Source organism: Elgaria multicarinata, chromosome 6 (assembly GCF_023053635.1).
Source record: "Elgaria multicarinata webbii isolate HBS135686 ecotype San Diego chromosome 6, rElgMul1.1.pri, whole genome shotgun sequence".
Classification (NCBI taxonomy): Eukaryota; Metazoa; Chordata; class Lepidosauria; order Squamata; family Anguidae; genus Elgaria; species Elgaria multicarinata.
In genome coordinates, this window is record NC_086176.1 from 7,470,588 (window position 1) to 7,484,110 (window position 13,523).

General features: G+C 48.9%; 1 protein-coding gene across 2 annotated transcripts in view; it reads right to left on the minus strand.

Moving 5' to 3' along the window:
- The window catches only part of TBX15 (T-box transcription factor 15), a 103,761-nt gene extending 91,690 nt beyond the window's left edge, over positions 1–12,071 (minus strand). For both annotated transcript variants that reach the window (XM_063128929.1, XM_063128930.1), the window contains exon 1: positions 11,856–12,071. In XM_063128929.1, the coding sequence (XP_062984999.1) occupies positions 11,856–12,057 (202 nt within the window). In that variant the 5' untranslated portion in view covers positions 12,058–12,071. The remainder of the gene's footprint in view (positions 1–11,855) is intronic.
- Between the last annotated feature and the right edge of the window lie 1,452 nt (positions 12,072–13,523).

The window sequence follows — 13,523 nt, forward strand, 5'->3', positions numbered from 1 at the left end:
AAGTGGCAGCCCCCCCCCCCTGTAGCCTGAAGTGATACAATCCATTCTACAGCCTCATTCTCACCCTACTCATACCTCATTCTGCTGTGTGTGTAGACCCAACCCTGCTTATTTTGCATACTTTAGGAGGAATTTTAAAGGCCTGGCAGCGGGAAATCTCCAGTTCAGTGGGATACAGTGGGGTTCCTACAGAGGAAAGCCCCACCCACCAGGTTCTTCTCTTTTCCTCAAGGCTCAGAAGTCAAAGCTGGATGAACTTGCCAGATCTGGAGTGCTTGCCAAGGCTGTTGTGCTGATTCACAACTGCGCAGTTCCAGATGTGTTGCTCTGCAATGTCACTTTTGTAACAGTCCCAATCTCTGCCTTACCCACCTCAGTACAGATAAATGGGACCTAAAAACCACCCTTTGTACATTTCCTTGACTTTCTTGGAGGAAGGACAAAACACATGTGATATATAAATTAATAAATTAATACTAATACTTAGGGTATGCTTCAACCAAATTTAAATACTTTCCATTGTCATTTGTTCCAATAAAATTACTTTGCTGGATTGTGTCCTTAGTGTATTCCTCAATATTCAAAGTGCTACCTATACATTATGTCAATAACCCTTTATTATGTGCCATCGGCTAGAATTAGCATACTACTGACTGCACTACTCAGAAAACTCCTCAGGACTAGGCCCAGGTTTACCACAACACAATGCAGTGTAGACTAAGGCCTTAGCTAGACCTAAGGTTTATCCCGGGATCGTCCCGGGGTCATCCCTGTTCATGAAAATGACACACAGGGGATCCTGGGAGCAGGCAGGGACGACCCCAGGACGATCCTGGGATAAACCTTAGGTCCAGCTAAGGCCTTAGGCGGCTGGTGATACTGGGCCTGTTCAGACAGCACAGTTGATTGAAACTGTGGTTCTCTGGGGTTAGCACTAACCACAAGCCATGCTGTCACACACAACAGTTTAAGCCACCGTTAGTGCCACTAACCCTGTTGCAGACAGTCTGAGTGTGGTTAGTGAGTGAGCAGGATTTGGCAAAATGCCTCACACAAGGTACCTTAAACCCTGCTGCTTAACTAAAAGCCTGAACCAGCAGGATTTAAAGTGTCTTCTGAACAGGCCCACTGTAGTTTCCAAAAGGCAGTCAAGGCAGGTCCTCAAACTTAGATGGTTAATGATCAGCAAGAGATCAAATTAATGGCACAATATGTAAATACCTTTAAATATATATTAGGATACTAAAAGGGCCTAAGTGATTTAAAAGGAAACATATTGGCCCGTTATAGAAAATACTCACACTTGTGAAAATAATAGCAGCAAGTAAATGGCAAAATTCCACCAGTTCTTTCTTTGAGCAATGGGTCATGGAAATATGGCAGGTAGCTGAAATGACAAACTGCACAGTCTACTGGGAAGTTCCCCTGAGCAGGTCCTATTAAAATGAGCATGAATCACACAAGAACACTACTGTGCTTTTGCACAGCTATTATTCCTTTCCGTAAATGCCTCTGCAATAGAGCTCTCCAGTGGGTTGCGCCCAAACCCAACAGCCACTGGAGTGGATGTGTGAGACAAGGCAATGTTCAAATGATTTCAATAATCCCTGGGTGCCTTTTACACCATTTTGCAAGAATAATAAGTTCTTATTATTCTTGAATGTTTCATTTCATTTATTTCATTTTGACACTGCCCAATAGCCAAAACTCTCTGGCCAGTTCACAAAAATTACAATATAAATACAAAATTACAATACAAATACAACATTGGGTTTTATAATGCTCAAACTGACCACGTATCATTTATTTTCCAGTGTTTATTTTCTTCTTTGCTTTATCATGTTTTATTTTTATTGCTTCCCCTGCCCTTGAAATATGATCACCTGGTTTGGCAGTGGGGGTTGGTGCAAACATTCTGAAAAGCCATTAAAAATGCATTACTAAAATTTGGCATGACGCTTGGCTTTCCAGCCTAGATCCACTGCTTTAAAATCAAGCTCAGGTCATTCCCTTGAATGAGGCTGGGCTGTCTTGCATCCAGTGACCCCAGTTTAATTTTGGGTTGTATCAGTTTATTAGAGGAGGAGGGAATATTTTCAGCATTATGTAAATTGACTCCTCTTGGTAGGACATGAAGCACAAGATCATAGAACTGCAATACTTCTATGTGTGAAATAACAATGCAATACTTTCAAACTGCATTATTTCTTTTCCTCCAATATTCACAATCACTGGGGTGAATAAACCATTCCAGTTTTATTAAAGACTATCTCTCATCAAGTGCTATACAAATATTTTGGGGTTGTGGGTCCCCAATCATATATTAAGTAAATATTTCAGATTTCTAGATGCCAGCTGTGCACATACAAAGGATTGTTTGCCAGCTGTTCCTAAAATACTTTCTCCTGAAACTGATTTGGCATGAGATGGCCATGTTCAGCCCAAAGCTGCAGTTTAGTGATAAGATGCATGCTTTCAGTCCCTGCCTAAAAACCTGAAAAGCTGTTGCCACTCAGTGTTTTATTGAGTTAGATGGACCAATTGTCTGACTCAGTATAAGACAACTTCCTAAGTCTCATGGAGTCATTCTTAAGCACTTAGATGTGACGGATTTAAAAGCTGGAATAAAAAATAAAGTAAATGATTTGTCTGAGCAAAATGGAGACTGGTGTGGTTAAAGCCATTGCAGTTATTAATTGTGTTGTGTGCTTACTCCAAAATCAAGGAATAAAAGCTATTTTATATTTGTCACACTCCTTTACTTTTTCTCTCCCCCCCTTTTTTTTTTTTAGATATGCACACCACAGCTTTAATCCGCAAAACACAACGTGTGTCTATGTGTTTATACAGATATAGAACTTATAGCTTGGAAATAAACAACTGCACTTCAGGGCCAGATCTACACCAAGTAGGATATTGTACTATGGAAGTGGTATGAAAGTGGTATACAGAGGCAGAATCTACACTACTGCTTTATAGCAGTATTGAAGTGCACTGACAACTGTTGGGGCCAATCGACACGTGCCATATACCACTTTCATAGTGTTATATCCTGTTTAGTGTGGAACTGTCATGGGCCCCAACAGTTGCCAGTGCACTTCAATGCCTGTCCAGAACAGTACTCCCTTGTCAGTTACTATGAAGAAAGAAAGAAAGAAAGAAAGAAAGAAAGAAAGAAGGAAGGAAAGAAAGAAAGAAAGACCTGAGCCTACTGAAATCAATAGGCCTAAACATGCCTAACTACAAATAAGATTGGGCTTTACATTTATTTAATGTAAAAATATCACTTTGATCATAAAATTACAGGGAAATAATATTCTTAAATGTTGGCTTAAAAAAATAAATTAAAGTACTTTGGTGTATGATTGAACCAGACAGTTGCTTCCCCTACATATGGAAATGGGGAAAGCAAAGGCATTGGCTTATTTAGGGGTACCAAATAATTTGATAGACTCAGAAGGCATCATTACTGCATCACTCTCTTTGTTTTGGGTATATGTATATATAAACAGCCAGATGAGATAGATGCCTAGGACAGAAGTGAGATGGAGCAATTTTCATCAACTCTGTTGACTGCAATCTCCACTCTTTTATGAAATGTTAATTCTGTTCTCGCTAAATAAGTAGTTGAGGAGCCGTTTTTCCTGTTTCTCTGTGCATTATAAACTAAGTATACCTTCTCTTTTATTAGCAAGTGAACTATCTCAACATCCCAACTACCTGTGTGTCCCTTAGTAACCACCTTTCATCTTGTATAATTTTAATTTGATCAAAGCATTATACCTACCTACCTGAACTTCTAGTTATCTGCGGGGGGGGGGGGGGCAAAGAGGCCATTTAGACTGAGGTTCTCTTATACTCATAATTCCACTGCATCAATCCATACACAGAGAGATCATTACAGTGATATTTAAAACTCTTGCCTCTATGCTCAGATTCTTAATTTGATACTTTAAATGCAAATACATGCTGAGCTGAGTCCAGGTTGTACAAACCACACATAAACCTCTTATATCTGCCAGACAATTGTTTAAGCACATCAACACACATGATATTTGAGGATATATAATTAATATATTAAGTACCTATACAAGTTAATAAATGATTATAAAAGTCTATTTTGATGAATTTAATGTTTTTAAAAAATCATATTTTGGAGGGGGGCAGGATCAGCCAAACACACTGTGATGGAGAGAGTCAGATAGATGGCTTATAATGCTGTCAGTACTAACCAATTCTGGCAGTAGACTGTCATCTTTAATCTGAAAGTTATGAATTCATAAATTAATCTGCTGATTAATTGAATTCGTGTTTTCAGCTCTGCTTCCCCTGCAGCCTCCTGAGATGGGCATCGGTATGCATGGAAAAGCTGGCGCGGAGGCCAGCCCGCCTCCCCAGATCGAATGTGCTTGGAATCCCTCCTTGCTTCCCTTCCCCATGGGAGCAATAAACAAACAGACCCACAGATTCTTCTGAGCACTGCCGGGCAGTCACCCTCGCCACCTGCCATGCCCCAAACAGCGTCCAGCCTTGGATCAGGAGGAAGAGCCAGAGGCCAAGCAGAATGGCAGCAGCCCGCTTTATAAATATCCCTCCCACAGCTGCTGAAGCTGAGGTGTCAGCCTGAAGAGCCAGAGAGATACGTTTGGGCACAACTTGTAGTAGTATTACGAGGGTTTCTAAGACTATCGTCTGGGGTGACAAGCGTTATATTTTACAACTCTCTCCTAAGACTGAGGAGGCTTTGGCGAAGTTTGGGGACAATCCATCAGCGAGGGTGTAGTTTAATGCATCTCTGAGCCACCTTTCAAGACTGCAGTCCTTTCAAGGTGGCTGACACTAATTAGTACTTAATCACACAAAAGCAAAAGTGTTGTTCGGGATTGACCCAGGTGCCACACGTGGGTACTGGATAGTCAGATCAGGGAATAAGTTCATAGTTTATTTATTCGGGGGTGACATTTGCAAAAACAGGAGTGTGGAACAACTGTGCCAGCTGAGCTAAAAGTTACTCAATCCTCACAAGACATACTTGGGGTTGGTAGAGGAAAAGGGGGCTGGCTCAGTTCTCCCATCCCTTAGAAAGTTGTTCCCCAATTGCCATATAGTGCCAGAATTGGGAGTTTGACTGAGGCCAAAAAACCCTGGAAGTCTCTCCTAAGAACCCTACTAAGTGTTCTGCCTAGAACTCCAGTAACACCTATAAGAGCAGAGGTTAGGGTTATGCCAGTGCAATTTTGTTTCATTGGGTGCTCCTTTATATGTTACTGTTCACTTCTCAAAAAAGATACGGATAAGTTCTGTAAGCCTATGCGGCAGGGTTTTGCTATTTTATTGTTTTACTCTGTACAGCACCATGTACATTGATGGTGCTATATAAATAATAATAATAATAATAATAATAATAATAATAATAATAATAATAATAATGGAACAAAGCACTTACACCAGCAGCAGTAATTGAAATGGGGGGCACTGGGCATTAATCACCAGAATTTAAGATACTGGAGTCTAGTTCAGACAAAACTTTGGTTAATGTATGGTTAAGAAATACATTTAAATGTCGTTTATCCAGGATGGCTTTGTAGATGCTTGAAACATCAAGATTTTCACTATAGTCATGTCTTATCCAAATTAGTCTAGAAAGTTACTTTAGCAATTTACCATTCCCACACACACACAAACACACATATAAAGTTTCTTTGAATTAAGGCTTCAAATAATGCCTTCACAATATTTGAGGGGCATTATCGGAAAATTCCAGTTGAACAACATCTATGGGGGCTACAGAAACGGAAACCATTTATCATTATGTATGCTGATGTATGATCTACACTGAACCTAATTGACAAATCATTTTTATGATCCTGTAAAAAAAAGTTTTCCTTTTATCAAACTTGAAGAAACTGATCAGAGTACTAAATTTGTTATAACCGCTCAGAAACTTAGCCAAAAATATCTAAATGTTCTTGCTAGATTTTAAGCCCATGCATTTGGATTAAACCTTCTTTGTTTTCCTGTTCGTCGTTTTGTTAAATGATAAAATGAAATTACCTCTAGCACTTTCAGGAGGACCATTATGCTATAGACAGAGATATGTTGAATAGCACTAAAGAAGATAGCAAAATGGACTTGACCAAACAATTACAAAATTAACTAATACAAGCCCCCCCCAAAAAATGAATAAAACTCCTGATTTTTGGTAGTGAAAAGTCTGACCCTTCTATTTTGCCATATTAAATCTAATGAAGTACAACCACCATAGTGCTAAAAACAATAATAAAAACAAATGGAATAGTCATTCTATTCGATCCCCTTCTCCGTGTTATTATCATCATAAAAGAGATAAAAGGGAAAGTCCTCCAGTTTGCCTTGCCATGACCTCTAAGGGGTTATTTTAACACGCACTGTGATGACCATCCCCGTTTACACAGTCCCCGTTTTATTATGGACAGCTGCACATAACAAACTTGTAGCCTGATCTGCAGCTCAGATAAACTGTATGAGGAAGGAGGACACACTGAAAATATTGGATTTCCATAAATCTGGCCAGCATCAGGCTACAGATCCAATTTACTTCAATGGAAGTGGGAACTCAGAACCTAAAACCCACAGTCTAATTCCCAAATAATGTGGATCATGTTGGAGGGTCTATAATTAAGCTTAAATTTTAGTACTTTGCTTTAGCACAGCTCCAGAGCAGGTTATCAAATAGCTAATTTGGCATAGACAGCAACTACAACCAACTCAGTTAAAGAAAAATACTTGGAATTAAGTTGATCGGTAAATGCATTTACTAAGAAGTAAGGACCATAAAATCTAGTGAAACATACCTCCAGCCAAGTCACTGGACCTAGCCTTAACTTCATTGACCTTAACGAAAGTAAAGACCATATTAGGGCTGTCATATAAAACCCTACGGATTCCCATTCCAGTAAAGTGTTTCTAGAGTAGCATCTTAATAACTCACATATATTTAAAGAAAATCTCCTTGATTTAAACATAACTTTCTTCTATGTAATTGTGCCTAGGATCTCACAAATAAGGCCTAATCTACACCAAGCAGTATGAAAGTGGTATGAAAGTGGTATATAAAAGGCAGGAGCCACACTACTACTTTATAGCAGTATTGAAGTGCACTGATAAGTGTTGGGGCCCATTGACACATGCCATATACCGCTTTCATACTGCTATATCCTGCTTGGTGTGGCTCCTGCCTTTTATATATCGCTTTCATACTGCTTTGGTAGTGCAATATCCTGCTTGTTGTAGATTAGGCCCTAGCAACATCCAAATAGTTCACCTTCGCTGGATTGGGCTGCATTGCCAAAGCTTAACAGCACAGTTCCTAGACTGTGGGGAAGGCACCCCCTTAGGAGAGGAATACCCAGAGGAAGGCACAAACCTCCAGCAAGGGGTAGGAGCCAAATGTAAGCGCGACCCTCCTCCTAACAAAATCCAAACCCAGTTGCATTTCAAGCGCATGTGCCTCAGCAGAAGTGGAGCCCCGTTCCCTGCTGGTTACCATTAGATTTGCCAGAGTGACTGCTTGCTCCATCATCCCCATCTGATTGGGGAGGGGAGGGTTGCTTTGTTTTCATGAGATCTCCCCTGGGCCTATTTTAGAAGGGGCGGAGATGCATTGCTCTTATTGATTTCCGTTGCTAGTGTTGGGTGAGCCCACGGAACTTCGTACACAGTAGCAGAGGACACCCACACGACTGAGTCTGAAGATCTCTGCACCTGGAATCCACCTTTGGCGCTGCTCTGTGTTTTCATGCCCAAAGTAGTTGAGAATGAGGGTGGTGATACGCACAAAGGCAAACATCCATTTGAGTGTGTGTGTGTGTGTGTGTGTGTGTGTGTGAGAGAGAGAGAGAGAGAGAGAGAGAAGGGGAGACAGAGAGAAAGCCCTCCTCCTCCTCCAATTCTGTATTCCTCCCCTCTTAAAAATAATAATAACTGATGCACATGTGAAATAATATATTGCTTTACTCTCAGATGTTTTGCTTGTTTGATTTGCATTGTCACATACACAACTTCTTCAGGCTGTCCCTGCTAGTCCGATAGTACTGTAACCTGTATACAATCTGCCCTGCAAAGAGATTCCTGTTGAAAGCAAGAATTAATTTCACACCAGAACCCTCTTCATAAATGTCTCCATTAAAAATCCCTCATTAACATGTCATTAGAAATTTTTTTAAAAAGAAAACATGGTGTCATAAAACAGAAAATTAGGGGAGGCGAATTTTCGAAGACGTTTCCCCGTCGGTCCGCCCGCCCCGCCGCCCGTCTCCCTCCGACGTCGGTGGCCGCAGGTCGCCGGCACGTGCCAAGCCGGGCGCTTTTGCAAGCCGCTTGGGCCACCGAAGGGCGCCGTCCTGGGCGCTGGAGGCCCCGAGGCCCGCGGGGCGGCGGCGGGGGCGAACCCGAGGGGAGGCCGGTCCTGCTCAGGGCAACGCCGGCTCGGCGCGCTTGGCCCGGCTTGCCGCCCAACCCAGCCGGTCCGTTTCACCCGGGTGAACCTGGCCCGGCCAGCCGAGCGCCGCTCTTCCGGGCAGGCGAGGCCTCCCCGCTGCGGACGCAGGCAGCCGCCCCAACAGCGCCAAGCCCGGCGGCGCCAAGGCCTCGCGAGGTTCCACCGACAGAAGCCGCCGGGCGGGCTACGGATCGGGGCGCCCCCGCCCCCCCGAAATAAGGGGGCGCTTTTATGTCCGCCGCTGGGGGGAGGACGGCCCGAGGGAGGATTTGGGGTGCCGCTTCAGCTGGCGTTCGGCTACACCACCGACGGCCTTGGGGACTGAACCGATCATCAAGCCAGTGAAGGATTTGGGATTCCAGTTCCAGGGAAATTAACTCTACGGCCTGATGCGGAGAAGAGCCGAATCCAGGCGGAGGCGAGGGCCGAAACGCCGCCCGTCGGCCCCCTTAACCCAGAGAGCAGCCGCCGCGCCGAGCAGAGCGTTCGCCCGGGCGGGGGACTGGGGGGGGGGGGCTCGTTCTTGGGAAAGTCCGTCTTCGCGATGAACCGACCAGCGCGGCCGGAAGCTGCCTGCTTGGCTGGTGGCAGGGCGTCGCCCGCGCCCCCCAGCCTTAAGCAGCCCGTGCTTTTCCCTTTGGGCTTAAGAATTACATGCCAATGATCGCAATAATCTTGGGGGCTTCTGATTAAAAGAGCTGCGATTTCTCGCCTTGATCTGCACCAAGCAGGCTATGGCGCTTTGGAAACGGTTTGAAACCGGCACGTCTGGGGAACGGTGCCTGGGTCCCAGCAGCTGTCAACGCCGTTATGAAACCGTCGTGGACGTCCCGCCCTTGTGGCACCTTTCCGCCCGGGCCACGTTGCGCAAAGGCGCTTTCCGCATGTTTCCTCCCTCCTTTCGGTCTCCGTTCCAAGGGAAGCCGCGGACAAAGCAAAGCCCGCGGTCGGCACAGCTCAGCGAGCGCTGTTCGTTTCGCCGGGCGAAAGCAAGACGGCCCCGGAGTCTAGCTTTACGAACGTGTAGAGGCCACCCTCGACTCGTCACAAGAAACGTGGCGTGTTTTTCTACGCGGTGGCGGCGGCGGGAGCGGGGTTCTCCCAGAGAGCTTCCTCGGTTTTCTTTCATTTGGGGGCGAAATAACATTATTTTAAAAACCCAGATTATTGCCAGGAGACTTTCCCCAGAAACTTCGCATAGACACGACATCCAAAATGGATGTACGCGGAAGTCTTTTCCAACAGTCGCTGGAACCATTCAAAATCTATTTTGATAAATCTGCAATTTATCGCAGTGCGAAATGGACGTGCAGTAACCGAGAAATTATTCCAGCTCCAGGGACAGGATTTGGGATGGGGTGGGTGGGGAGTCGGTAGAAGGGTTGCTATTAAAAAAAAAAAAAGTATTATTGCCTCTATTATTATATTCTGAGGCAGAACGCAGACATTTGCCATTAAGACGTCGGAACTAACTCTCTTGCGAATAAAAGCGTAAAGGGAGTGCAAATCAGTTTTCACCCGACATTATTTGGGGACAAGATCCCCCCCCCCCCTCGCCGCCTGAACAGTTCTGTTGCGGAAACTCCCCTTGGCGAGAATGGAAATCGAGCTAGAATACGGGCTGGAAACCTTCCCGGTAGATTGGGGCCTTCGGAATTTCGGGGGGGGGGGGGGAGGTCGGGTGGAAGGGGTTTCCCTTCGAGACAAGCGCCAAGGCAGGCGAGGCCGCGGGGAAGCCTTCGGCAGCGGCAGAGCCCGGGCTAGCAACAGTCCTTGAAAAATCAAATAATCCTTTCCCTGGTAGAGGACAGACGAAACAGGCGGAGAAAGAGGACCAGGGATTCCCAGGGCCAGCCCGATGCCTGGCAGCCCAGCCCCGCTTTGCTCCCGAGGAAACGCGCTCCCCGCTCGAGAAAGGGAGCCTGAGCTTTAGGCGCTTCTTCGATCCTCCACGTGTGGTTGAATCAGTGCACACAATGTCATTAAATAAGTGTCGATAATTTTGTCGATAATTTTGTTGCAGTTTTCTGTCTCTAAATACAGTAAATTTAAATAGGTTACTGCCTGCGAGGAAAGAGTTCGTTTTTAACACACACACACACACACGCGCGCGCGCGCGCGCGAAAAAGAAGTGTTTGGTGGAATTACAAATATTCATTCCATCCTAACCACCACCACCCCCTTAAATGTGTTATTATAGTTAATCATTTATTTATTTATTTATTTATTAAAACCAGTTATTTTAATTATCACTGAAAGGATTTTACAAAAACGAAAATAAAAGGAAGGTTAAACAAAACAAAAAACCAGGAGGCCTTTTCTGACAATGTATTTGAAGCCAGAATATGTTTTAGATATTATTCTATAGATTATTCTATTATTCTATAGATAGAACGGCTTGAAAACGGGGAGAAAAAAATATCAGCAATTACATCCCATCCCCGAGAAGGTCTTTTCCTCTTTAGGGAGGCCCCAATCCTCTCTCCACGCATACCAGGCCCAATGAACTGCAGGGTGGATGGGGGGGGGGGTAATTCTAAATCACGCCGCTTCGGTTTGGGCTGCATCGTTCTCGTTCCAGGCAAGCCTCCGGGCCCAGGGCAGCCGGGACAGACGGGAGAGGCCGCCTGCCGGGCCCAGGACGCCGGTCGCCCGAGGGGGCAGCCTTTGTGGGGGGGGGGCAGCTGCTGCTTGCCAGAGCTCGCAATCTACTCCCGCCGGGCTCCTGGTTCGCTTGGTCTCCTCCACGGTCCACGCCCCCCCCCCCCCCGCGTGGCTCCGAGGTCCTCCCTCCACACCACTCCCGGTCTGGTCTTGCAGCGGAGCTCGTTCGCCCCGCATCGTGCCCGGCCTTCCTTGCCCCCTCCAGCAGGCCCCGTCTCGAGCGAGGGGCCCCGTGGCCCCTGCTGGGCTTGCGCCGAACTTGGCCGAGCCGGGCCCCGAGCAGCGCCCCGGAGGTGTTGCGCTCGCCGGCGCTTCTCCCCACGCATGCCCTCCTGCCCTCCTGCGGGGCAAGGGCCGGGCCCCGCCCCGCCTCCCCGCCCCGCGCCCTTGCCCGGGCCTGGCGGGGCCCCTCCGATTCCCGGTGCGGGGGCGGCTATTCATAGCCCCGCCCGGGCCCGATCGATTCCCGTCCCGCCGGTTGTCAGCGGGAGAAGCACGAGGCGCGCTGAACGGGTGAGAGGGGCAGGGAGGCGCGGACTGCGCCCGGGCACGCGGAACCGCGTCCGCCGCCGCCTTCAGCCGCGACCCTCCCTCCGCCGCCCCGCCGCGCTGGTCTCCAGGACGGGCGCCTGAGGGCTCGCCGGCCCGGCCCCTCCTGGAAGCAGCGCCGCCCCTGTCCGCCCCCCTCCCGCCATCCGCCGCGGCCACTCACCGGCGTGGAGGTCGAGGCCGTGGGCCGGGTCGTCGGGGCCCGGCAGCGCCGCGCCGGGGCTGAGGCCGTCCATGGACAGATCCAGGCCCGAGTCGTCCCAGTGGCGCCGCTTGCGCTTCTGGTGCGAGCCGATGAGCGCCTCCACGGAGAAGGCGTGCGCCCGCGAGCTCAGCGCCACGGCCGAGCGCCGCCGCTCGCTCATCTTCGCCGCGCGCCGCGAGGGCCCGGCCCCACGGCGGCCGCCGCCACCGCCGCCGCCGCCGCGCCCCGGGCCGCCGGGCTGGCCGAGGGCGGGACGCCGAGGGCAGCGGCGGCGAGTGGGGCAGGGCCGGGCAGGGGCAGGGGCAGCGCGGCCGCCCCGACGTGAGCGCCCCGCGGCCGCCCAGGCGCTGCTACATGGAGGCGCGCTCGGCCCGCGCCCTGTCCGCCTGCCCGCCCGCCCGCCCGCGCGCGCTGGCTGCTGGCTGGGATGGCGCCCGGCGCCCGGCCCCGCTCGCTGCTCGCCGCCGCTCTGCTCGCCGCCTGGGCCCGGCTGCGGGCGCCTGTCAAGCGCCAGGCGAGGAGGCCGGCCCACTCCGGAGGCGGGAGGCCGCGGACCTCGGCGCCGGGAGCCAATGAGGGGAGGGCGGGCCGGGCGCCCGGGGAGCGCCCGCTCGGCTCCTCCCGGAGAGCTGCGCGCCGCGTTCACTCGGGCAGGAGCGGGCGGGGACGCGGGGGGAGGGGAGGGGAGGGGAGGGGCTCCCTCCCTCCCTCCCTCGCTCGCTCGCTGCGGAAAGGCGGCGCACGGGCAGCCAGCCCCCTCCCGCCGCCCCCAGATGCTAGACGCTCGCACGCCCCCCTCTCCTGGCAGCCGGCTCGAGGCTCCCTCCCCAAGGATGCGGGCGGCTCAGAGGGACCTCGGCCGAAGGCCCCCGCTTGCCAACGCCCCCTTTTCCTTCCAAGACGCGCTCGAAAACGCGGCCGCGCCAAGGCGGGGGCGGGGGCGGGAGCAGCCCGCGGCCTTTCCGAAACGGCCTTTTAAAACCAACAGCCACAACGTGACCGACATTCAACGTGCTAGAGTCCATGGTTTTCGATGGGCTTCAGCACGCTTATCTCAGATCTGCACCAAGCAGGATGTGACACTTTGAACGCGGTTTGAAAACGGTCTGTGGAGAGTGTCGCTATTGTTATAAACCGTTTTAAAGCAGTAGGGTCGATCCTGCCTTGGATTTAGGCCACGCAGCCAGTGTTGTTCTGAAAGGACGTTTTAGAAACGTCGTCGGCCCTTGCTAGACAGGAAAACCCGTATGTGGGACCTGCAGTTCCAGACAGAGTTCTATTAGGGCAGCCCGATCCATAATCCCGACGGGGTCCAAAGTTTTAGTCATTGATTTCCCTAAAATCCCTTCCGCTGAAGTCATGCAGTGAGATGAGTAAACTGGTTAAAATCCAGACAAACTTCGATTTAGGAGCGTGCTGAATGGCCTGGACGGCTCTGGTCAAAATATATGTAGAAATATGTGTAGAAATATATGTAGAAATATACGCCCTTAGGAAACACTGAGATTTTTATGCATCCAAAAACGTCATCGCAAGATGCACATGGGAATAATAATAATACATTTCCACAAGACAGTATGATACTATCAGATCTCAGATTATGTGCCACTCTCTGATATTTCTTAT